We start from the raw sequence: 27341 nt of genomic DNA, 5'->3' as shown, positions 1-27341 counted from the left end.
GTTTGTTCAATGCTGTTCTCTTATTGATGCACTTTTGGAGTGTAATAAAATGGAGTGGTGTGACTATTTGCAAAGCAGAAAAAATATTTGTAGCTCAATGTGAATGACTAAAGTAGAACTGAGTCATTTTTTAAAAAAAACTAAAATTGAAAATACTCAGCGATGTATTAATCCTTGAACAATTTTACAGTGTACAAATATTCAGTGCTGCAGCAAAAGCCAGAGACCAATCCTCATTTATTTAATGTCCCCTCAAAACAGCCATTATATACAAGTTATTCAATCTTCAGCATCAGGAAAAAAAACAGAAAACATACATTAAATAGATATTTACAAAGAACTAAACATAAGAATCAAACATTTCAGTGTTTAGTGATTTAGCACTTTGCCTTTAGTATAGCTTTCATTCTTTTTGGAAGACTTGCTCTTTGTTTTTGAAAGAGAGATTTTTCTGTACCTCCAAAATTCAGGCTTAGAAGTTGGTTGCACTTTTTTCTTATGATTCAAGTAATCCCAAACACATTCAGGTATGTTAAGGTGTGGGGTGTTCAGTCCAATGTTTTGAGAACATGAGCTGATTGTTTTTTTATTTATTTATTTATTTTTTGTTTTTTTGGATCATGTTCTTCTTTTTTGTCTATTTATTTTTCTCAGTAACAGCTTCTTAGCACCTACACATCCTTTCAGACCATTAGTGATTGGTTTCCTTCTTACAGTGGAAGGGTAGACAGACACATCTGTGGATGTTTTTTTAGATCTGAAACAAGAGTGGAGCTTAATTATCTCCTCTCTCTCAAAGATAAAAGCTCTAAGTACTGTTTATCTGATTTTTGTGTGTCTACCAGGTCTTGTATGGTTCTTAGAGGCCCTGTTTCTACATTTATTTTAATGATTTTTAAGTCTTAAAAAGTTCTTATGTGCTCAAATAAATTCTGTTTTTAACTTGTTATTCTTGGACGTTTCGCTTCCTTATGCAAGTGGATTATCTTTTGGCCAGTTTTACTTTTACTTATTATTATTGAAAATCTTGTTAAGAGCAGTTATTTAGAGAATTGGAGAGCATACCTAAGAAACTGTTGGAGAGAATATTCAGCTCTGCTTTTCCAAAACAGTCATTCTCTTCTGCTATTACATCATGGAAAGTGCATAAATGTGAGTTAACTGAAGTACACTCCATGGAATAGAGATGGAATGTTTGAAGCTGGGACAGTGTGTGTGTGTGTGTGTGTGTGTGTGTGTGTGTGTGTGTGTGTGTGTGTGTGTGTGTGTTTGTGTGTGTGTGTGTTTGTCTCAGTCTGTCTGTGCCTGTGTGTTTAGTAGGAAAAGGACGCTGGGACACAGACCTGGAGTTCTGCTCAGGATGTTTCCTTTGGTTTGTTCTGGTTAACTCCTTGCAGTTCCATCGCAGTGGCGGAAAGAGAGTGGGGCATGAGCACGGATGAGAAAGGATATTGTTCTTTCCCAGTAAGTGGAACCGTAGTAAATAAAGATTATGTCAATGTAGAGCCTCACATCTAAGACAAAGCAGAAGAAAAATTCTAATGAATCACATGGAACAGACTGAGATATTGCTGAAAGTTGAAGCAGAGGAATAGTGAGCAAGTGTGAAAAAGCTCTTTATTTATAAATGGAGTTGTTCCTCCTTTTGTGAGGTTGATGATTTCAAAACAGTGCAGGTTTCTGGCCCTCTCCTTCCTCTCTCTAGCCTCTGTAGCCTCTCTCGTCCTCTCTTATGTTTGCCCAGGACATCCTCTGTGCTCAGCATCTGGAAGCTTCTGTCCAGCCTCCCTCTCTGCCTTCCTGTTTTTTTTCTGCTCAGTTGTGGGTACAAGTGGGTGAGACAGAAGCGACTGACCATGGGGAACATGCATGAAATAATCAGTGTCATTGCATACAAGCTCAGATTTAGCACTGTGTTTCTGTTTTTAGATCCTCTGTTTAGTTTAATTGAAACCTTATTAGAACCTAAACCAATCATAATTCATATGCACATGATCATTTTTGAGCCTCCCTTTATTGCTGGAATTAAATAGGTTGGTTATACTGTGCCTTTAGGACTAATACACATAAATGATTTCTGTTTGGACTGACTGCCCTGTATTGTGCCTCATTTAAAAAGCGGTCCAGGCTGAAACTTAAGCATGAATGGGCTGAACTAAACTGCTATGTAAATGAGTTTGTTTTTGTGACTGCACAGAAAAAGTAAATTCAAAATGGGCTGTTTTATAGCCTAGTTTTCTGAACAGACTGCATGGAGTGGAGAGTGAATGGTACATTTTAAAATGTTTGCATACTACGAGTCCTTTATTGTAAGAAAGAGGAAAAGTTCAGTTTTCCATGATAAGAATACTTTAACTTATTCACAGAGCTGTTTAAAGATCACTGACACTTTACACTGTACACTGAAAAACAAAGTGCCAAAGTGCCATAAAATAACCACTTTTGGTTCCCTAAACATATTTCAGTGGAAGGTTCTCAACATAATGTTAAGGTTGTATATAAGTTATATATTAAGATTGTATTTCCTAGAACCATACATCTAAGACAAAACCACTTAGGACCCTTTTTCATTATTAAGAGTGACACAAATTAAATGGCCTACACAGAATCAAAACAGTGCTTTTTAAATTGATTATACTTCATTGTCATCCTGTATCTTTGTTTATTAGCTATTGTCTTTAGTTCATTCATGTGAGGGCTGCACTGTAGAGGAAACATGCTAAGGGTTAAACTTTTATTATCCGCTCTGCGCAGGGAGAGGGAGAGGAGGAAAAGCATGAGTGCTTGCCAGGAGTCACCTTCAGGGCAGACACAGATGGGCTTTTTTGGTCAAAATAAAATCTCTTGCATCCAGATGCTGTGATTGAGGCACATCTGGTTATTTTTTTATTTGTATTTTTTTACTTTTACTTTAAAAATGTGATAAAATGATCGCATTAACAAGGACCAGATTTCCTCAGCCTTCACTAGGCGAGCTTTGCACCACGGAATGGATCAGTAAATCAGAGTTTAAGCGGAGGGAGGAATGCCCTGGCAGAAACTGGACTTCCTCTGGGAAGACAAGTGAGAGGGGACAAACACTCAGTGGAGCTGAACTCTCGGCTAAATTCAAAATTAGAACCTTTTTAATGTTATTTCCAGTTAGCTATTTTGAGCTTATAATAATGTCAGTGTTGTTTGAGTTCCTAATAACATAAATGGCATTTAGTTTGTATAACTCATATAAAATAAAGTAATATATATATATATATATATATATATATATATATATATATATATATAATTTTTTTTTATTTTTTATTTTTTGGCATAAATGTTTGCTTTCAGCACATCTTTCCTGGCTTGCTCCTCTGTACTGCTGGGTAAAAGCTCAAGCTGGGGTCCAGGAGAGACTCTATCCTCAATCATGTGGAAGCTCTCTCTGGCCATATCTCTGTAAAAACTATCAATACCTAACCATTCCTGATGCATAAAAGCAGGTCTAATCAATACTGTGCTCTGTGGTTAGCTCATCAGCCTGATCCTGCCCAGTTACCCATGCGGATCTAAAAATAAGCTGTTCTTATAAGTTAAAGGGGTTTTACCGCATAGGACATCTTTACTATACCCATGACAGGCAGGATTGCCCAGAACCATGCAATAAAATGAAAAGGGGAAAAGGTACACTTAGTGGAAGCCCTCTGATAGGCCATAATGAGCTGGAGTCTGTATTTGCCTCTCCAAATAAACTTGCCAGCCAACAGTGTAGTGATTTACTCCAGATGCAGTGAGTTTGTTGCCTGTTATTTTTGATTAAGTTCACTCTCGACAGTGCGTAAAGCGCTATACAGCACTGCATTACTAGTCTCGATGCAGCAGCAGGAGATGCTCCTCTTTCACTGTAGAATAATAAATGAATAGTTTACATCCCAAAGTCAAGGCATGTTTGGTGTCTAAATTTATTCTTTCTGTAAAGTGTGTGGCTCTTCACTATTTCTGTAAAGTAACAAATAACATTGTGCAAACTAAATCATCACAAATTTGCCATGTTAGGTTGTTACATAATCTCAGGCAGTGGTGGATGAAGTACACAAATCATGTACTTGAGTTAAAGTAGAGATACCCAAGGTAAAATATTACTCCAATAAAAGTAGAAGTCTCCCTGTAGACCTCCACTTGAGTAAAAGTACAAAAGGACTTGCCTTCAAATGTACTTAAGTATCAAAAGTAAAAGTACTAAAAGGTAAATTATGCCTCTAATGTCCTATTACCATTTTTGTAACAAGACTTGCTTCATTAACTCATTTTAGGTAAAAAAAAAAAGCCTCCAGTGTCACTCTTGGTAAACCAATATTTTTAATAGGATGTCATTAATTAGTCTGACGCTGATCTTTTTTTTTTTATGGCATTTTGGCTGACACTCTTACAATTTGATCATTTTACACAGGTAGGCCAAGGTAGTGTTAGGAGTCTTGCCCAAGGACTCTTATTGGTATAGTGTAGGGTGTTTGACCAGGTGGGGATTGAACCCCAGTCTACAGTGTCAAAGACAGAGGTGTTAACCACTACACTATCCCAACCACGTTATTGTCTATTAAAATGATCATAAGCACAAAACACTAAAGGCAAACATTTTTCATTAGGTAGAATCAAGTGGCTCTGAAATAACCTTTTAGAAACAAAAAAAGTTAAGATTTGTAACTTAGTTACATGTTTAAATTGAATAGAAACTTGATTTAAACTCAGGATCACAAGTTAGTTTTACTTTCCTTTATTGCATCTGTAGGTCTCTATTCATAAACATAAACTAGCAAAAACAAATGAACTATAAAATGAAATAGTGTTTGTATAAATTCAGATAAAAGACACTGCAGTCACAGCTGCATATGTGTACATATTTCTATATTGTTGTCTATTTACAAAAAGTTAGAGTCAAGAGTTTCTTTGATCATTTATGTAGGAAGCGATGTTGAACCGTATGCTTGCACTGGGTCGGTATGTCCAACAGGTCAAAACAAAGTGCGCGCTGTGCCCTGATTGGTGTTCTTCCTTCACGCTTCTTTCATTTTGAAGTTTCAGATTTCACATAATGTAGTGGAGTAAAAAGTAAGATATCTGACTTTGAAATTAAGTGGAGTGAAAGTAAAAAGTCACCCAAATTAGAAATACTTCAGTAAAGTACAGATACACTAAAAAAAACTACTTAAGTCCAGCAATGAATTACATTTACTTAGTTACTGTCCACCACTGAACTCAGGTCTCAGTGATTAGTTTCAAACTATCCTTTTATTAAATTTGGTTGTGCCACAAATCTGTAAGTCAGGTCTTAACTAGTAACAACTAACTAATGCTAACATTGCGATATACGCTAAGAACCTGTCATAAACATGCACAGTTTGCACTTGCTTTTTGCATTCCATTGAAAAAAAATGATCCAGGATAAAAGAAACAGTTGAACAGGATAAAACTGAATACATGATGTCAAATTGTTTATTAGTTAGTTTTTTTATGTTTCTCAGGACACTCAAATGTGCAGCTTTTTTTGAAACAGTGGTTTAAAAAGTCAGTCCACAGCACACAGTATTTAGTGTTTATTAGCTAACTTTATTTTAGCAAAAAAGGAACGTAACAGTTTTTCCAACCTTTTCTAGTCATGCTTTTGTCTTCTCTCTGTGTATACAGTCAAATGCAAGTTTGTTCATGTTTGTTTTCTAAGTGAAAATAAATGAACACATTCTCTACAATGCGATAAATGGGGCATTTTTTGGCAAATTTTAGTGCACGGTCTCACATACTGAAAAAAAAATCAAACATAAAATTTAAAATGTGTCATAACTTTTGCATAAGCTACATTTATATTTTATTTTACCAATATGTTTTATTTATATACAACATTACAAAACATTATATAAAAATCACATTAAGCAAGCCACTTAAACCACATAAAAAAGACTAACAACTCTACACAGATTGCATGATGCTAAGCTGGTGGCTGTAAGCTTCCATCACTAGTTAGCTACATTAGCTTTGTAGCTCCAGTGCAAAACTAAAGAACAAACTCCCTGTGATTTAACGCTGACCACGTTTGGGATTAGGGGAGAATTGTGTAAATGCGATTTTTTCACAAGACTGTTCCTTTGAGAGCCTTTAAGCATTGTGCCACTATGATATCTGCATGCGGAGACGTCAGTAGAAGGTTCCTGTGCATGCTCTGGAACACTTTCTGTAAGAGGTTACTGGGCTTTGCTTTGTGAACAGCTGTGCTGCTGGGTCTCTAGCCTGGAGCTGTGTTCCTTTGGGTCCTGTTGGGACCCCCTCTCTCTGACTGCAAGCCGAGAGTCCACAAAGCCTCATGCTCACCCTGCAGCCAGCCCCTGCACACATGGAAATCTGCAACGAATTTAGCTTCGAAGAGAGAGGGACACACTAGAGACCCCCCATTTATCACGGTGTGTGTGCATGCAGGCACGCGCTCAAGCATGTGCACAAAGGGGGAGAGCGTTATGATGACTGGCTGTGGAGTTACTTGACAGACATATGTACACACACACACACACACACACACACACACACACACTCACACATGCACACACACACACACACACACACACACACACACACACACACACACACACACAAACACACACACTCACACATGCACACACACATTAGTTTAGCATTTCCACTTTATAGAAGATTGTGTGCTTGTTCTGTTTGACTGCTGGAGGAAATGTGGTGTATTGGCCAAAGAGTCACACGATTGCATATGACAAACAGATTGTTAACAAATACAATGACATGCACAGGATTACCATACTTGTAGACATAAATTGAGTTTTTGTCAGTTTGTCTGTTTTGACAGTGATTATCGAGAGACATAGACTAAAATGGGCTTTAGTTAGGGCTGGTTAGTATGGTAAAAACATCACAGTGTGATATTTGAAGATATTTTCATGACACATGATGCGTATTAATATTCACAGTTTACTTTTTGTCCAGCAAAAAGATAGAAATTTACCTTTTGCCCCTGAACAGGTCGGCCACACCAGTCACAGCAGACACAGCTCCAAGGAAAACACAAATTCAATATATAAGGCAAGAATACAGTACAATCAGTAGTGTAGTGTACTGAATACTTGACTTATACTGCAAAGCATTATGTTACATTGTCTTTGTAAAGGCACTTCAGGTAACCTTATTAAAATAACTGCCTGCTGTTAGTACAAAAGAAATATTAAAAGGATTTAACAATACATTGTGACATTGTAATGTTGTAATGCAAAGATGTAAAATATGTATTGTGGCAAACGGGCATTCCATTATTTATGGAATTGAATGCAAATGTAATCAAGAACTCACTCCAACTTTTTTATTCGTAAGATACAATAACATGTATACATTTTTCTTCATTTGAATTTTGTTTCAAACAAAATTTAATTTTTACAAAGGCGTTCTTAGTATGGGCGTAGCTTAAAGGAGTAGTAAAGAAAATGGCATAGGTCCTCCAAAATCTTAGCAGCTGTATGAATAGCTAGAGTGACACAAAGACAGTGGGTTGTTGCTCAAATATTTTACTTGCTTTGTTAAAAAAATCCTTAAATTCTGAAATTGGATTCATTGAAATCCAATTGGAAGTTGAAATAGTTTCTACAGAAGTAAAAACCTTTGCCAGAATCTTATTATTCACATTAAAACTGAAAGACATTGTTGGGATTTTTAACAGCATAAACCACATGTATAGAAAAGGAACAGGAAAAAGAACAGGTGCAGAATACACACACAAGCACACACATTATCCATATAAAAGTTTATTAAAATAAAAAATGTGTTGTGCATCACAGGATGAATAGTGATCACTTCATCTTCTTTATTTGAACTTACAGTCTCTCAATGACAGGTCAAAGCTTAGACAGTTAAGACCTACCCTTGCCTCTCTTTTTAATGAAAATGCAGAAAAACATGCTAAAATATGTTGTGCATCTGTGAGTCACCCTGTGAAGTCTGAAATAGTATTTTAAAAGTCAGATGTGTCTAGTTGGATTTTGCAGGAGTTTTTCAGATGTATTAATGTTAGATACATATGCTCAGCTAGAAGGTCCGGCTCCACGTTTAGGTTTCAAATCAATGTTTAGATTTCAAAGTTTAAATCTGCAAAATCAACATTGTGCTGATGAAGATATGCCAATAGTAGATAATTCATATCCTCAGAAAACAGTCTTCACCAGAGTTCCTTCTGAATACTCTTTCAATGCACCCACAATCTTCAGATTCATCCACTCAGGGAAGGGGTCTGAAGTGCAACCCACATCAAAATGTTCTTCCACACATTGCATGTAATTACACATTTTCACCAGATCTGCACATCACCAAAAGTTACAGAATGCAGGTTTAGGTATGTGCCAAGAAAAGCTTATCATTTATCATGATAATGATATCATATAATCCTGTGTTCCACCTCTAGCTTGAGTACAGAAGTTACATTTATAGCTCTGCATTAATAGAATCCAGATATTGTGTTTAATCCCATCATTGAACGTTTCCTTTCTCTCCAGTGCTTGAGTTGGAAGAAGATAAGAAACAAATAAACATGAAAATAGGGCTATGATGTCATGTTTGGCTGTTGCGTTAAAATGCAACTTAGAAGATGACTTCATCTGTTCCTGTAGTGGAGGATAAGAGGAGGATGTATCCCTGCTCTCCAGCAGAACAAATTCTCCCTTTAAGACACTGGCCTTTGTAAAAAGGGTTGTAAAAGCTGCATACTTGGCTGTTTCTCATGGCCTGGGTAAGCAGTTTTGTAGACTTTTTAACAACACTAACTGCTCAGGTTAGACATACATCTTTCAGGACACTTCAAAGTCTTCTTATCTCTGCCACTGCCAGACTCACTGATTAAATGTTCAGAGGCGTGTTTCTCAGGGTGCATTTAGTAGGCTAGGATTTACTTGCAGTACTTTTCATGGGGAATCGATTGACTTGTCTTCTAAAACTCCCCATTATTAATCTATAGTGCAAGTTCAGGTTAGGTTCAGTAACGTGAAGGGGATTATACTAACTCAGGGTTTATCATGTCACTTACTGACTCATGCAGTTGAGTTATGGCCTTAAGGTCATGTGCAGTAAGGGGTTTTACCGTGTCTCATCACTACAGAGTGAATCAGAGGGTTATACACAATAACTTCACAGCCCTAAGGTCAGAATGTGGATGACTAATCAATCCTGTTTATGATATAAGCTGTTTCAGATCTACTTGTTTCCTCCTTGGGCTGAGGTTTTGCGTAGATATGCTCACAAGCGGAAGAGGAAAGTTGTAGGAAGAGATGAGGTGGACACTTTTCTTGCTAGATTAACATCTGATGATTAACTCCAGTCACCCTATCAGCATTCCAGTGGACATTCCTGAAAAGTTATTCAGCGTTCCTGTTTTTTTATTAAAAAGCACAGCAATAGGCTAAATATTAAATTGCATACTAGATTATTTGAATAGTTTTATAATTACTGTGTGGTGTTTCTTTCTATTCATGCTCATTTCCTGATACAGATAACCCAGTTTTCAGTCTGCCAAATGTGTTTTCACTTTCAGTGACTCAATTCCAACTAAATTCCAAGCTAATGGTAATGTTGAAAAAGTGCAGTGGATAGTTTTTTTTAGTATACCTTGAGAGCCCTCATTGTCTGTGTAATTGACTGCACAAATAGCACAGTAGAACCATTAAAAAAAGCTGTAGCTGCTGATTCAGCTGCACTAATTTTAGCATATTGAAATTGATTATAACAGATTAAAATAATATTGGCATATATCAAGTATTTTATCATCAGCTAAACAGTTTGTATAAGTGAATGTTGTATAATAGAGCAAAAACAAAGGACTTTGCAGTTAGAATTTGCAATGTATTTAAAAATAAATTTACTGAGATTTCTTTTTTCTGTTGAAGAAGTTAGTACAAGTTCAGTGCCTGGCACTGCCCCTTTTGACAGTAACATCTTATTGTAGGTATTTCCTATATCTGTCTACCAGTTTCTGACTTCTATCGGGAGAAAATGTTGCCCTCTCCTTCATGCAGATTTAGTTCATCTTTTCCATGTTTGAGGGGCTTCTTGCATATACAGCCCATTTCAAATCCTCCATAGGATTTCAATGGGATTCAGATCTGGGCTTTGACTAGGCCATTCCAGAACTTTCCGTTTTGTCCTTTTGAGTCATTCCTTAATGAATATACTTGTATGTTTGTGATCATTGTCCTGTTGGAAGGTCCACTTCTTCAGCTTCAACTTTTTGGCAGATAGTATTACATTCTGCTTAGGCACTCTCTGGTATAAAAGAGAATTCATAGACGATTCTATGATTACATGTTGGCCAGGCCCTGAGGCGGCAAAGCAGCCCTAAACCATAACATTTTCACCACCATGCTTTATAGATGGTATGAGGTTGTTTTGATCAAATGCTGTCTTTACTTTTTGCCAAACATGGCTTCTGGTACTGTGGTCGTCTGTCCATTGCATAATATTCCAGAAGTTCTGGTCTTAGACATTCATTGGCAAACTTTAGTCTTGCTCTGATGTCCTTCTTAGAGAGCAAAGGATTCCTCCTGCCGCACCTCCTATGTAGTTCAAATTTGTGCAGTCTCATTGTAATAGTAGATGCATGCACTTTCACAGCAACATTGGCAAGAGCTACTTGCAGATCCTGTGATGAAATTTTGCAGCTCTTAGAAACATCTTACAGTCTGCTCTCAGGTAAAATTTTCTGGAGTGCCTGGCTGGCAGTGGTTTTAAATCTTCTCTAGTTGTAGATAATCTTCTGTACAGTGGAAAGATTGATTTCTAATAATTTGGAAACACTTCTCAAACCCCTTCCCTTTCTCATAGGCATCTACAACTTTTTTTCTATAGGTGACACCTCAAACTCAACTAACAAGAAGGTATACTACAAAAATACTAAACATCTTGGTAATAAATGAGAGTAATATATATGTTATGTAAAATGAATAAATATGTATGTATTCAGGAACAAATAAACATTACTACTGTAGAACAATCAGCAGTGTAGTATATAATTATATGTATATAATATATGTATGTTTTACACAAAGCTCAACATTGTACCCAAATAGTAATAATAATAATAATAATAATGATATTAATAATAATAATAACAACAAAAGAGCTTGTAATACAATTTTAAATACAAGCAAGGAGTCATAGAATAATCCCACAAAATATAACAACATAAAATATAACATTTTAAGAATATGAGCAAGACATAGTCATAAAATAGTAACAGTAATAATGACTAAAAATAAATAAAACAAATTATGGAAAATAAAGTTTGTAAAAATGTCTCTAATATCTTCTTAAAGGTACAGGTACAGGACAGGTTTCCTCTCTAATCTCCACAAGTCATTCCATTTTTTTTCCAAGTCATGGTAAATTTTATATTTCATGATTCACTGAATCTTTTCCTAAATAATTGTAATCAAATGTGATCATAATGAGGTCAGAGATTTACCTATACACCCATTATGTCCAAATATGGTAATATATTGAAACAGCCTCACTATACTTACTTTGCTGTTTAGCCCTCAAATAGCTCACCTTCCTTTTTTATTAGAAAATCTTTCAGAAAAGTGAAAATTTTTTAATTAAACTTGTGCTATCTGTAAGAGTGGACCCAGGTGTAAGCTGGACATTTACAGTCCTTTTTCTGGTTACAGTGCTTACTTTGCCTCCTACATCTCTCTGTATGTTTTAACCCACACAAATTACTGCCCATATAATTGTGGTGGGGTATGGTCATGTTTTCTCAAAGAGCTGAAACCTCAGCATCACCCTTCTTCTCAGCAAAGCATGCCCTCTTTGGCTTGAGGGCTGCACAGTGTAGGGATGTCATTGTTACTTTGTGTGCAGATGTTTGTGTGTGTGTGTGTGTGTGTGTGTGTGTGTGTACAGTATGTGGTAGAGGGTGTGTGTGTTTGTGTAAACCATACATCTGTACAGAACTGTGTTTTGTTTGTGTGGCCGGCACACATTGTAGAGCCAGTGAAGCCACAGTCATGCAGTCTGTGGTTATGTTGGCTCCAGTAGAGAAGCAAACAAGCCGCACATGGACACTCAACACTCACAGTGCTGCTGGAGTCAAATGCCTTTAAATGGGAGAACACTGGTTTTGTACACAGCAGTGGTCAAGAATATGGCCCAGTTCATGGCATGGCTGCATGATATACGTAAAATATTACATTATGATTATATGCTAAATGTTGCAATTTTACTATGGCTTGCAATATACAATGCAGTTTCCAGTTTGAAAGGTATACTTGCTTTGTACCTATAACACATAAACTCACCCATTGGTAAACATCAGATGTGAGATGCTTAGAGTTTGGTTCTCACTATTTTGTAATGTCTGTTTTTGCCTTAAACCATATAACTCATCACAGGTACATGCGTAACACTGTAAGACAAAATAGTTTATTTTTTGTTTGTTTTTATTATTATTTTCTATTTTGGATAGTAAAAAATGGCAACATTTGTGTTGTAGACATCTCCACTACAGAGTACTGTTTCCACCATTGCAAAGAAATTTAGAGCTGCTTTTTTCTCTACAATGCACTGTTTAACATAAAAGTACTTTTAATGACTTTGTTTACATGTCAATAATTGAACTGCACATGACTTTTAAAAAGTAGAATTCCCCTTTAAATACATTAACAGAAATATATCAAGCAGAAACTGATATGAAAGCCATGGTGTCAGAAAAAAAAAGCCTCAGAGAACTCATCTGGAACATATGAGATTGGCCACGGTGCTCACCGAACATACAAAAAAGGTGATTTGTTAGAGGATTCATTAGCACTGTAACCTTTTGGGAAATCAATATTTTATACCAGTTTTGCCAACATCATGATGGTGATTAACACAGCAGTTCACTCCTGTTGTTTTGGTCTATACTCATGAAACCTACATGTAAATCCTCAGAAGCAGCGTGTCTGTGTCCATTGTGATATACACCAGCTGTACACAAACCACATAACAACACTGGCAGCTGTCCAGTACAAATCCCCATATCCGCTTGTTTTGTTTATTTCATTATTGATGGATTATTCCAGCTTTATTTATTGATAGTTTATTTGGTGTGGAGTGGGAATGAGAGTGGCTGTGTGCTAGATTTCCATCCAAAACGTCTTTCCTATATTCCTCTCCAGCTGTTTGATGTTTTGGATAGGGGTTAGGCTGGTTGCAGTGACTTGTGACTGCCTGTGAGGAAGAGTGGTAGTGTCTGTTCCCACAGACAGAGGAGCAAGAGAGAGTGCTGCAGAGGGAGGGGCAACATATCCTGTTATTCTGTTTGCATAGTACAGTTCAGGGCCGTGGAGAAGCAGCAGAGTGTTGGATATCTTGAAGTCCTGCTTCACAGCCAAGCTCAACAAATCTTTATACTCAGGAGCCCAAGAATTCTTAGATAAGAGTCCTAGCATATGTGACCAATATGACACTTTTAAAGTCCTGAGTCCAGAAGCTGAATTCACTTTTGTCAGAAGGGTAGATTGTGAGCTGTACAATGTTACCTGGAATTCTACAAGCTGAATGAGTAATTAGTTTCCATATATTAACTTTTTGAAACTTTGCCAGTGTTTAAAAGCTTTGGTAAAGAACAATAACAGAGATGCGGTGATGTGGTAAACGTACACTGATGTCAATGTCCAGTATTTCCATGGACATAGCTGTTGATGTTAAGATGTGCAATTAGAAAGTGGACACTGGGACTAAATCTAAACCTGTATTAGCCTGTATTAAAGAGAAGTGAACTATTTATTTGCAAAGGATTACAAGTGCATTAACAAGAATAAAATACATGCAGTTAAATGAAAAAAAAAATGTGCCTCATCAAATATCACTTCGATATGGAGCCTTGCTGCTGACATTCCATATAAATAAAAATAATGTGTTGCCTCACCTTATTAACGCATCCTAATGCATGGCCACGACTTAGTAAGATGTGGGAATGAGATCATGCCATACTAAGTCTTGGCCACTCATTAGGTTCTCATTCCTGCACCTTACTTAAGTCGTGGCCATGCATTTATGTATTTATTTATACAGGATGTCACCAGTGGGGCTCTGTACTTTGAAACATTGGTCACATCAATTATCTACCAATACCTGTATGATTTGTACATTCTGCCAATGCCCTGCATTATTGTGCATCATTCTACTATTTTAATGATTCTTAAAGTTATCATAGTTCAGCATATACACACACTTGAGAAAAACCCTGTTAGGCCTTTGTAACAGAGAGTGAGAACTGTCCAGTGAGTTTAAGAGTAAGCAGTCATCCTGTCAATTTCCACAAAGGAAGCAAAACGTCAACATTGCATTATCGCTGCCTCTGATAATAAGCGTTGGGTTGTTCTTGCCACTGGTTACCAGCTTCTGAATGTTTAGTTTGTATTTAGTATTTTGTTAGTTGGTTTAATTACAATAATGAGTATTTTCCATTGCCTTGAGAAGCACTAATGATCTGATGGATTTTTGTCTAATGACTATAGAATGCTTGAGGTATTTTGTCCAGAGTGGAGACACTTGTGTTTTTCTCTTTCAGCTGTCAGCAGATCAGGCTGTGTGGCGCAGGCTTAAATTAGTCTCAGCCATGAATCACACGATTACAATGTCTAATGAGGCCACAGAGGTCCGAGGTCACAATCGCAGGTATTCCCATAAATCCTGAGAGGAGATGCTTCTGCTGGCTCATCACTCATTCAGCACATCACAGCAGCTTTCCCACAAACTAACTCACTCTCTCACTTTCACACTTTACAAAGAATGCACACACTCTTCCCCTTTCTTTCTCACTCTTGCTCTCTCTTTCTTCCTCCCTCTCTCCCTATACCTCTCCCTCAGTCCCTGTGTCTCTTTCTCTCTTTCTCACTATTCTCTCCTTTCCCTCATTCTCTTTCAATCTCTCTCTTCTCCATGTTCTCTTTTTCTCTCCTCTTTTTCTCTCTCCCCTCTCTTTCTTTCTCTCCTCTTTTTCTCTCACACCTCTCTTTCTCCATCTGTCTCTCTCTATCTCTATCTCTCTCCTCTTTCTGTCCCCTCTCTGCCCCCCTCTCTTCATCATCCTTTCGTCTCAGTGTTCACAGGGGAAGAGTCAGGATGGCTGCGTTTGGCAGGTCCAGGTTTTCCACTCTGATTATAGCTGTTTAGGGGACTATCCTACGGCTTAGAGACTCTCTTTATACACAACACCGTCCCACAAACAATCCCAAATATGTTGCGCGCTCATAAATCTTTTTTAATGGATATCATTTATGTAAATAAACAAAACAATGCGAAGAAAGTGTCAAGAATGAGCTTTGTTAAGTAAACTTTGAAATAAATGATTTTGCCATTCAGACTCGAATGTGATATATTCATATTTAAAGTACCTTTTGCCAATCAAAGTAAAAGTGTTTTTTGAAGTGCCACTGTCTTGAGAGTTATGCAGTGTGGAAAATAGGGTGTGGTGCTATAGGGCCCACTGAGTCACTGCCTGAAGTCTGTTGATGAGTGTTTGGGGGGCACATATCCCAACACCCCCACAACCACATACCCCCAGCCCAACATGTGGCACCAGTCCAAACCCAGCCACAGGCAGCCCAAGTACCCGAGTGTCTGCTCTGCACCAGAGTAGAGACCCAGTTCCAGATGTGTGGGATTACGGTCTTTTACTCCAGTTTACTGTAACTGGGTTTTACTGGTTCCACTGGTTTACTGTGTCTTGTAGACAGAGCTGTGGCTGCTTAATCATCTCTTTGTCTCTCTTTCTCTCCCTCTCTAGCTTTCCCATTCTGTGTATCTCAGACTCTGAAATTTACAAATTTTGTACTATGATTTCTACACATTATGATTGTGATGTGCTTTGCTTTTCTGTCAATCAAAGCAACATCATATTGAAAGCATGTTAACTTCATAATGAAATGCTGCACCTAAAATTTATTGAACGCATAGACACTAGAAAAATCCAATTCAGTTGAAGACATTGCTCTCAAAGATACTAGTGAATTGGTGACAACTTCACAAATATAAATGTGTGATATAGAAAAGTAGACATGGTCATCTATCATATCCTGGGTATCTGTATCATGCCAATATTAGCAGAAAGTGCTGGTTCAGATATTCAAGGGGAAAGAATGAACCTGGTGCAGTCCTGTAACAAATCTATCCTAAAATAGCAAAAACACACACAGTGTGCTGTGATGTTGTTAGCTATGTGTTTCTTGCTGGGGGCAGCAGATTGTTTGAGTAGTTTCAGCCTAGTGGATTACTTTTAGATGCTAACCTTTAGTGCTTCAATTAAAAATAGCTAATTTCAAAGCTTTAAAAGAAAGGTTTTTAAAAGAAAGATGTCAGATCAGTGTTGATATCATGCAGTTCTGAAGGTTTTAATACCAATATTGGTATCGAAAAATAAGTGGTGCTATGACATTTTTGTGACACATTTACTTCTCTAAATATGCTGAGTAACAAAGTACATGAGAGTTCGCTCAGTTTTCCTGAACACTTGCTGCACATATCTGTAATATGTTTCTGATGCTTGTCTTTTTCCTCTTTCTTTCCTTGCCCATCTCTTCTCACCTGCACTTTTCCTCTGGTCTTGATTTTTCCAAAATTTTTCCAAAAATACTATTGTCAATCTTATGTGCTTAAAAACTGCATTGCAGTTTTCTCATTGTTTGATTATACCTTTAAATCTATGTGTAAACAGTGATGTTTTCCATATTAAATGAGACTAATTGTGTAAAACCTGTGCTTACAGTTATGCAAAAAGAGTTTAGGGGATTTGCTCTATTTGTATAAGTTGATTATAGCCTAATGTTTTGCCAAACAGTTTTGATAATTGACAAAAGTTTGGGGTCTTGTGTTTAGAGTATCTGTTTTTGTGTGTTTGCGATTGAAAAACAATTGAGATTTTCTCTACAGCATTGTTTCATTGAGGATCATGAGGTTGAATGTTTATGATATGAGTTCAGTGAAGCCATCATTCTTTAAGGCAGATTTCAGTGAGTAAATGCGTGCTTTCTGTTTTCTGACTCATTATATAGCAAAGTTTGCACAAAAGCTTTGTCTATTCATGCCTAGAGGTCATCTCTCAGTGTGGTTAGGGAGAGTGATTTTCGAAACAAGCAGCCTAAACTGCTGTGGTGGGGCATCTTTAGCGGTCACTCAAATGCCAGCTCATCTACAGTATTCCGGCATCCATGAGCTTTACTACTGTAGCTCACACTTCAGCTGTGTTCTTTGTGGGCTTCATAGAGAGGTTTAGCAAGGATCTACCTCAGGTCCTCGTATCATGGAGTGCAGTTTTAATGTTAAAGCTGTAATCATACCCACACACAAACATTTTCTAAACCGCTTATCCTTCTGAGTCACAGGGGCTGCTGAAGCCTATCCCACTGGTCATTGGGCAAAAGGCAGGATATACCCTGGACAGATGTAATCATAGGCACCCACTCCTATCACCTCCTTTTAGGGATTGCCACAGTGGATCATCTGCCTCCATCTTGCCCTATCCACTGCCTCCTCTACTTTTACACCAACCATCTCCATGTCCACTTTCACTACATCCATAAACCTTCTCTGAGGTCTACCTCTTCTCCTTCTACCCGGCAGCTCCATCTCCAACATTCTTTGACCAATATATCCACTATTCCTCCTCAACACATGTCCAAACCATCTCAACCTGGCCTCTCTGGCTTTATCTCCAAATTGCTCCACCTTCACTGTCCTTCTGATCTGCTCATCTCTAATCTTGTCCAGCCTTGTCACTCCCAACGAAAATCTCAGCATCTTCATTTCCGCCACTTCCAGCTCAGCCTCCTGTCTATTAGACAGAGCCACAGTCTCCAAACCATACATCATAGCAGGACACACTGCTGTCTTGTAAACCTTTCCTTTCACTATTGCTGCTATCTTTCTGTAACACATCAGCCCTGACACCCGTCTCCATCCACTCCATCCTGCCTGTACCCTCTTCTTCACCTCTTTTCTACAATGTCCATTGCTCTGGATGGTTGACCCAAGATATTTGAAGACACCCACTCCTATCATAAGATCTATAATAAAACTCATATGCTGTGACACTGGTACTGAGCATGCATGTCTATACACCTCATTTCCCTAATGACTGTAATGTATTGGTGTTGTTCACTCTTCCAAATACTGAGGTCAGTGTTGGCTACACTGTCATATTACATCCCAACACTTCATTAGCTTTATTTATGATCGTCTAATATTTGCTGTTGATGTGAAAGTCCTAAATAGAAGCCATTAACAAAGAATGGTTGAAGTGACCACACTTGCTTTCCATTTTAATTCCACCATAGATCAGGGCAGGTTTGGCCTGTTTGGATGTGTTTTATTGGTAAAAATGAAAGCGTTGCTTAATTTGAACTTGAGAATATATCTTCTTTTTGGATGACTTTGTCATTTGTAGATGGAATTTAAGGAGTTGTTTGATTAATATAGTGAGATTGGAGTGTTTGAGGATGATTGTAACTCCAACCCCCCCAAACCCTCTGTCACCGATCCGTGGCCCAGTCGTTTTTCTCTCTCTTTTATTTTCCTTTTGCTCTGCATCTCCCTGTTCCAAAAAGTGACTAATATTTTCTTCCTCAATTAACACTGAACCTCAAACAGAAGGGGAGAGGGGCAAAGGAAAGAAGAAGGGCCATGTGCTGCGTGTGTAGAATTTCACCATATACTCACATTAACACAGCAAACCAGCCACTCCCCAATCATAACCCTCCCTCTTTGCATGACCAGAAATAGACTTACGGGAAATCCAGGAGGGATGTGGACTTTTCTCCATCACAGAGAGCTTTGCCAGGGTAACTTGCAGTATTGCCATGTAGGAGGTTTTGCCCTGTATGTAGCTGCTGTTGGGTGCTTGCCCTGAGCTGGTTGAATAGGCCGCTGCCCATATAAATAAATTTCAGTTCCAGTTTAGTATTACGTTCAATTGTGCTATTATGATTTCTTGAAATACTTTTTGTTTTTTTCCTTCTGTCACAGCTAAATGTACAAATTTATATGCATTTATGTCACATACTATTGTTACCTGTATTATTCTTTTTGTATCTAAATTTTCTTCCCAATTTAGTCATTGCCAGTCCAACACACTAGCTAGGTCTCTTCTATCACATGACCTTACCAAACTGAGGCATGTGCTTCCCCTGAGATATGTGAAACCAACCTCTGCATCTTTTTGAATTGCTGCTAATGCAACATCATTAGGCAGGTCACCACACCCACTGCCAGTTCTGTTAAGGCAATGATATGGGAGTGATAGGAGAGTCCACCCACCCAAAGAGGGTTAGAGCTCTCTTGGACTCCCAACCATGAATGGCCATGGCATCAAATCTCTTGGTCTGCCTGACTTTTAGATGGTTGAACCACTGCTTTCATGTTTTTAAAGGCTTCCTTGTTTATCCTTTTCCAATTTTCTCATTTTGGCAATTTTTAAAAGGCTTTAAATGTTTAGTTGGTTTAACTTAAACTGCTTCATGTGATAAGAATTAGGTTTACTGTCCTTATTCAAGTTAAATAAATAGTTAAAAGACTGAAACAAGTAAAATAATACTTCAGATGAGAAAAATCAATGTTTGTCATCAATCCAAATCTCAATTTATCCCCTGTTTTGCGTTTGACAGTGTTAGTTGTCCAGAGAAGTTTTTGTTTGATTTTTATTAAAAAAAAAAAAAAACTAAAAAACTCTGCTTACTCAGTAAATCTTCAAAATGATCAGTAGATTATTCAATAATATAATGCTAATGTAATGCTAATATAATTGATTTATAATTGATAGTGATCAAAGGCTCCTAACTCCAACACAATATTGAATCTAACTTAGACTTGAGCTACTAGTCTTAATCACTAGAGTTGGACCTGTATCACAGGTCTGTTACACGTGTGTATAGCTTTATCTATGCAAAAGGTCATTGGTGAAGTTTTTAATTCAAAGAATGTGAACTTAAGGAGCCTTTTGCCTTATTTTGGTATGTTTGCGTTTTTATGTGTCCCTTAGGCACGAGGAAAAGTGAATTATAAAGCAGCGAGTGCGTGTGCCACATCTGGTTTCAGTTGTCCCTTGCTTTAGTGAGGTCCTCACGTGGCTCTGGAAGCAGCAGTGAGGGGCCTTTAAGTGATTGAACATCTTTTGGTTTGGATGATCAGAGTGTACTCGCCTGGACCTCTCACTCCTCTCAAGATGCGCCTGACGTTTGTGAGCTGAATTAACCGACTGTGTTCTGTTTTCCTAAAAATAGGCCCCACGTATGGGACTCATTTTACATGTGGGACAGCTTTTAAAGCAAGCAACGTTGATGAAAGAATTGGCAAAGTCTATCTCGCTCTCTCTCTCTCTCTCTCTCTCTCTCTCTCGCTTTGCATTTGTGTATAGTTTAATGTGCCTTCACCATTTTACAGGGCCACATGAAAGCAATAGAAAGAAGGGTAAACTGGTCTGTTTTATGCATTAAAACCAACTCAAAGTAGATGACTGTCTCTGAGCATGCTGAAATATTCCAGACACCTTGAAGGACTTGATTTCCTAGTGTTTAACTCACTTTCTGAGTGTGTCACTGATTTCTCACCAAGCTCACTGCTGGCTGTTCGTGCAGACATTTGGCTATTGACCACACCTACAAGTGCAGTGCGACAGTATATAAGGATGGTCATAAGGATGTATTGCAGGTGTGCAGGCTTGGTGACGCCTGCTCTCCATGCATGACTTGACCTCCAGTCACAGTTCAAATTAGTTGAGACTGAAATGAATGCATTTTTAATGCAATATCCTACTGTATGTAGTAAAACAGTGTATAGAGAGGTCAAGTTGCATGTATCAAGTCTTTATGGAATTTCATATGTGAAGATCTGTTACTCTCACACGAGTGCTGTTGTTCTAATCCTAAATAATAATAACCAGACACATGTTTTCAACAGATTGAAAGTGGGGATAAGTCACTGGCACATTGTCGTGTTACATGGCCTCATAATCATTAAGCCAACCCTCTGTTTCTCGCTGCTCCAGAACCCTCTGTGGTCAGAAACTATTTAGTGAAGCAAAAAAACCCCAAAAAGGTACCACGTAATTGGAATATTTACTTCACTCCAGTGAAGTGACTAATAAACCCTATAGCTCGTAATGAAAACCTTCTGTCTAGTCTTATAAAATCCTGTTTTTGTGGTATTTTTTCCATATTGTTTCAGGCTTTTTAACTGTGTGCCAGGGCTGAAATTACTTTGTGATTGAGTTAGTGAAATAATGACATCTCATATAAGATTTTCTATAGTTTCAATGTTTTTGTATTTGACATTGCTTTTGTAATAGACTTCTAATATTCCTACAGGCATATCTTTACGTTTGAAACTGATTTCTCCAAAAACATTTTAGGAGAAGGAAAAACATTCTTAATTTTCAGTGTACGTCAGTGTTACAATTTTATATAATAAATCACTTCGGACCACTTCTGTTGATCCATTTTGAGACAATGTAAACAGCAAAAATGGAAATAAAAAGAGATAAAGTTTTGTTCTGACTGTGAAGTTACACATTCTAAAATCTACACAGAATGCTGGAATCTGTGTTCAGTAATCTGCACAATTTAAGGATAAAATATTTTTATTTTTAAAGTGCTCTTGGATTGGAAATCACAGGCTCTTTACAACATTAGAAAGTAATATGTTTTTTAAATTCTATTTTTTCCCATGATGAATAGCTTTGTGTTTCAGGATTTTGTTGGTTTCTGTGCTTCCCACTTGTGTGCCTTTTCTTAGAAAATATAGAGATCAGACTAAAGAGGGCTACTATAAATACAACTCTAAATGAATTCTAAACCAGAAACTATAACAATGTGACCAGTAACTATACAAGAAATTATTGATCAATATGAAATTATCAGCATGTAGAAGTGTTTCTGAGCACAGCATTTCTCTTAAATTGTGGTCACTAACAGAAAGAAGAGAGATTCACCATACAAAATCACATGCAGTATAATAGGGTAATAATTTTTGGGTCTTTGAAGTAAGACCAGAGCTTAAAATGGTGCTGAATGCCATGTCTGTGTGATGATGATTTATTAAATGTTGTTGTATTCCCACGCACCAGGGCAGCTCCTTACAAGGCATGTGTGTCTCCTGATAGTGTTCATGGGAGCAGAAGAGAGGATCAGTCTCAGAAACACACTCCATGGGAGACTTGTCTGTCCCCTTCCTCAGTCAGTCCCCAGAGCCGTCTCATAGCTTAAAGGGCTCATTTTCTACATTTTTCTTGTATTTTCTATTGTGCCTGAGATCCACTTATGACTTTTGCTTGGTTTTACAAGACAAAAACAGTTCTTAGAATTAAACAGTTTTTAAGTGTTTTAAGTGTTTTTAAGAGTGATATATGTAAATTAGTTTGGTTCTGATTGGCTGTCCTGTGCTGTATCTCATTTGAAAAATAGTCCTGGCTGAAACACTCCTTGTAATGTCACTGTGAATAGGCAGAACTAAACTGCTGTAGACTGTTTAAGTGGATATATGGTATGTAAATGCATTTGGTTATTGTGACATCACAACTATAGTGAATTCAAAAGGACCGTTTTTGAAGCTCCCTAATCTCCATAAGTGGGCTGGGAAATGAATAATATGTTTTGGAGTATTTACATACTCTTTTATTTAAAAAGGAATTCAAGGAAAATTAGGTTTTCCATGATATGACCCAGATGGGAGCACTGTGTGTGTGTGTGTGTGTGTGTGTGTGTGTGTGTGTGTGTGTGTGTGTGTGTGTGTGTGTGTGTGTGTGTGTGTGTGTGCATAAATATGTTTAAAAGTAGACATTAATGCATTCTTTCAGGGATCAAAACTTAGCAGAACTCTGTAATAGAAACTACATACTATAATTACTCAACACTGAACAGTTTTGCCTACCATCATACATTATGGAATATTTTGAGTCAGTACTTCATGGAGTATAAAATATTCAACGGCATACAGTTAAGAGCTCACAAAATGCTCTATAAAAAGATATGATAATATTCTACAGATGCAGATGTTCGATTTAGTAACTTTACTGGGCAGATTTCCTTGACATGATTCCATAAATGTATTATTAATGTCACATGCTTTATGTTTAATGTTTCTTAAACCTGAAAACAGATTGTCACAAAGGACCAAATTAAAGTGTGAGATTGAGTCCAATAGCAAAAGCATGTCAAAAGAGCTTTGTGAGTATTGAAAATTTGAACCAGTGTCCTTGTTCTTTTTAAGTGGTCTTTTATGTGCAGTTGGCATGTGTCATAATAAAAGCATGAATCAAAACAAAAATTTGCAAATATAAGGCTAAAGTTGTTCATGACTACAGTATGTGGAATGCAGAACTGAGAGCTTGCAGCTTGCAGCATTAGTTTGTGAATGTATGAACAAGATGTGTTGTCAAGCAATACCACAATAATACATTTTTATATATATTTTTTATTATTCATAATATATTTTAACGTTTTTATATAATAATTTGCCAGCTACCCTTTACTTTGTGTCAAAATTTCAATATTGTTACATTGATTTACATTAAAAGTTAATAATGTGTTCTGTTTTTTCTTTTTTTGGTAATATAAGGATTTTTTTAAATGTATTTATTGATTTTCTTGAATCCAAATACAAGATATCACTGGAATATATGACCTCTGTAAATCTTTTTAAACATACTTAAATACGATTAAAAAAAATTAAGTATAAACTGCTGAGTTTTAGTTATTTATGTGACTAGTTTTACTAATCAGTCATTTATAACAGTACATGTTCACTTTCACAGACTGGTTCACTGTGGTTAAATTGCTTGTTTTCTTACCATAGGGTCATTTATAGTTCATTGTGGTATATGATAAGCTATTTTAGCTAGTAAGACTTCAGTTCCCACTAGTAAGGATTAGTAATAAGCTAGTAAGCTTTTTTCCCCCGAGTTAATTTGATGGATTAAAAAATTAATAAAAAGCAATTATTACTGTCATGGATGAAATTTCAATATGTGCTCAAATTGTCATAAGTAAAAGTTTGAATTTATACGAGTCAAAGAGTTTTTAGCCATAGTACATTTAATATATTGAAATATCAATAATTTGATTTTTTTTACTAGAGCTAATAATATTTCATTTGTTGAATTTGAATTTTTTACATAAAAAATGTAGATTAAATGTAAAGAAGGGTTTCCATATCAAGCCAGTAGGTTTTTTACTATGATTTCTTTCAGGTCTGTAACATTACGCTTTCTCCCTGCAGCAACATGAAGTCCTTGTGGAGCTGTGTGGTCCTGTTTCTCTTGGGTTGTGGATGTGACCTCACATTTTGTTTGGACCCCAGAGATCTCAATGTGTGCAGTTTATGGGAAAGGTATGGCTTCAGTAAAGCTACATTTCATCAGATCGGTTAAGAATTAATTGTTAATGGTTTAGCCATCAGATTAAGCCATTAATCACATATTACCAGAGGCAGAAGAGCCAAGAAGTAAATATATTGAGCCTTCAATTAAATACTGACTCAAGTATAATAACTTCTCAGTACACCTAGCATTTATCAACATGGGAACTGAAACTGGCACTATTCTTCTCTTTTGGAACATTCTTGATCTAAAACATTAAAGCTTGAAAGGGAGGAGTGTGAGCTACAGTAGAGAGAGCCAGGTGATGAACCAACAGAACAGAATGAACCCAAAAAAAGAATTAGTAACTGAATATGTGCAGTGGAACTGAGTAAAAGTAGATTCCTTTCTTATATAGAATAAGTAAAGTATCGCCTGTAGATACTCAGATAATAAATACTCAGAAAAGTAGAAATCTGTAAAAATTGTATTTAAGAGTACTCTAGCATTTTTCAGCATGATCTCCACTTACTTATTTGTATTGTATAGTCAATTGACATGTGACATGTGAAGCACCTGCTCATTGGCTTTTATTATAGTGTGTTTTGAGTTATCATGTTATCTGTTCTTTTTCTGAATACTTGGAAATTCTTGTCTGTGGTGAGACAATATATGCTATAGATGCAGTAGAAGGAGACTAGGTGTAGAAATGTGAAGTATTCCTTTGAGGATGTGTAACTAATTTCTATTCTGATCACCTTGCACATTAAATGGATCATTGTATTTTTAAGCTTACAGACATTTGTCAGATTGAGTTGATGTTTTTTGCATATTTTGTAGTTTTACTACATCAGTGAAGGAGTCATATGCACAGCCGTTTGATCAGGTGTATGAGGAACCCTGCTCCGAACCCTGGAGCTCCAATAAATGCACTCGACACAGGTGAGACGAACTAACCTTACACCTTTCAGACAGTCAGGGGTAGTAGTGGTAGCATCAATACTAGCAGTATTAATTTAAACAAAGCAATGGCATTCAAAGTAACTAGCAAGTGAAGACTAATGCTAAAGAGCCAGCCAACAGCCCACATCCTGTAGCTTTGTGATTTTCTGATGAAAATGTCATTAAATATTTTTGGGGGCAGTATTGTGAAAGGGGGCTTTTGCCACATGTCTGGGAGAGACAAAAATTTAAACTTAACCTCTTTACCTCAGAAGTAAAAATGTCTAGTTTTTCCACCCAAAACCAAATGTAATTTGTCAAATTTGTAAAAGCATTTCTTGTGCAATGCATAGAATCTATGTATTGATGTTATAGATCATTATTATGCAGTGACAAAAAAATTATCAACTAAATTTAAAGTTTCTGTGGCAATACATCCCAGGAATAACAGTAGCCAGATGAAATATCAGAATTAATTCTTGAAATTTTGAGTTAATAATTTATTATCCTGACCTGATTACTTATCTTCTTGATATGTAATAATTCATTATTTTGAAAAACTCTATGTTGGGATTTTGTCTTAACTCAAAAATGTTAATTGATCCAAAAAATTGAACCACAAATAATCTTCTTTAAGCAATGCTGTAGAAGAATGACTTTTGGTTTCCTCAAGAACCATTTCTGTAAATGAGGAGTGTGTGTGTGTGTGTGTGTGTGTGTGTGTGTGTGTGTGTGTGTGTGTGTGTGTGTGTGTGTGTTTGTAAGAAACCTTTAAAAGGGTTAAAGCAGGGCTGCCCAAAGTGTGGCCTGAACATGTGATTTGATCTGTAAGAAAGTTATCTTCCTTAACAATCCAGTAACAAGCGGTAGCAGTAACAAACCTATTTATGCACAACATACAACTTTTTATTTTCTCATTTTCCTTTTAAAAATTGTACTTTTGAAGCAATTTAGCAATAAAATATAGCGTAATGTTAAGGAAATATATTGTGTAAAATTTGATATATAATCTGTCTACTTTTGAAGGTTCTTTACATCACGCTTTACAAAATGGTTCTCTAAAGATTAATCAATTAAAAAGTTTGTTAGGAAACCAAAAGTGCATGTTCTATGGTGTCTTCTGTGGCATCAGAACAGCAAACACCAGTATTGTGCTGTTGACTATTAAACAGTATTTTTTACAGCCCTAACACACACTGACCACTACAGTGAAGTAAGTGTTAAATGTTATTACACACACAGGTGAAAAACAGAAAAGCCTGGGCTCCATATTCAGACTGGATAAATCTAGGCTCAGTCCAACCATACATCCAGATTTCTGGACCACCTGAACTGGAACTGCAGATTTGTTATGCTATATTTCAGTAATGGTGGCTTTTAGAATACATCAGTTTTCCAGCCGTTCTCCTAACGGTGCCCACGGGTGCTTCCTTAATGTTGCTTCCAAACTAACTTCATTCAGACAGTCAGACCTGCCTGTTTTTGGAACACATGTACAAATGAAATAGTTGTATATGAATATTTTGTTTTTGTTGGATGTGAGTACAGTGTAAATGCTCATAAGGACTCCCTGGCGATGAAGGAACTTCAAGATAAAGAGTTTTCTCCTGACTTTTCGAAACTGTCTTTATGTGGTCTCCTGAATAGAGCTCTAAGCACTTGTCTTCTCTCTTTCACTCTCTCTGTCCCATTCTCTCACTGTCTCTCATTCTGTCTTCTTTCTTTCTTTTTCTTTCTCTCTGTTTCTTTTTTTCTTTTTTGTTCTTGTTCTCTCTTTTATTCTGTCCCTTTCTTTCTCTTTTCTTCCGTTCTTTTGCTCTGCCTCATTCTCTCATTCACTCTTTCTTTCTTTCTTTCTTTCTTTCTTTCTGTTTGATACATTACACTTTCTTTCTTACCCCTCTTTCTTGCTCTCTCTCTCATTCTTTCTTTCTTTCTCCCCCTCTCCCCCTCATCTTTCTTATTCTCTTTTCTTTTTTTGTTCATTTATCTTTCTCTCTTTCTTGTTCTCATTCTTTTTTATTCTGCCCTTTTTTTCTTTTCTTCC

The 27341-nt window shown here is 36.8% G+C and overlaps 1 protein-coding gene across 2 annotated transcripts in view; it reads left to right on the top strand.

Annotated features, from left to right (window-relative positions):
* pear1 (platelet endothelial aggregation receptor 1) overlaps positions 1 to 27341 on the top strand; it is a 59250-nt gene that overhangs the window by 4900 nt on the left and 27009 nt on the right. Inside the window, exons 2-4 of one of the 2 annotated variants that reach the window (XM_017682036.1) lie at positions 14579 to 14685; positions 24274 to 24384; positions 25193 to 25294. In XM_017682036.1, coding sequence (XP_017537525.1) covers positions 14627 to 14685; positions 24274 to 24384; positions 25193 to 25294 — 272 coding nt within the window. In that variant the 5' untranslated portion in view covers positions 14579 to 14626. The remainder of the gene's footprint in view (positions 1 to 14578; positions 14686 to 24273; positions 24385 to 25192; positions 25295 to 27341) is intronic. The other variant, XM_017682037.1, reaches the window with a different exon arrangement.

The sequence above is a fragment of the Pygocentrus nattereri genome, chromosome 3 (genome assembly GCF_015220715.1).
Source record: "Pygocentrus nattereri isolate fPygNat1 chromosome 3, fPygNat1.pri, whole genome shotgun sequence".
In the NCBI taxonomy this organism is placed as follows: domain Eukaryota; kingdom Metazoa; phylum Chordata; class Actinopteri; order Characiformes; family Serrasalmidae; genus Pygocentrus; species Pygocentrus nattereri.
Note: the sequence above shows the minus strand (reverse complement) of the source record. Positions and strands in the feature narration are given on the sequence as shown.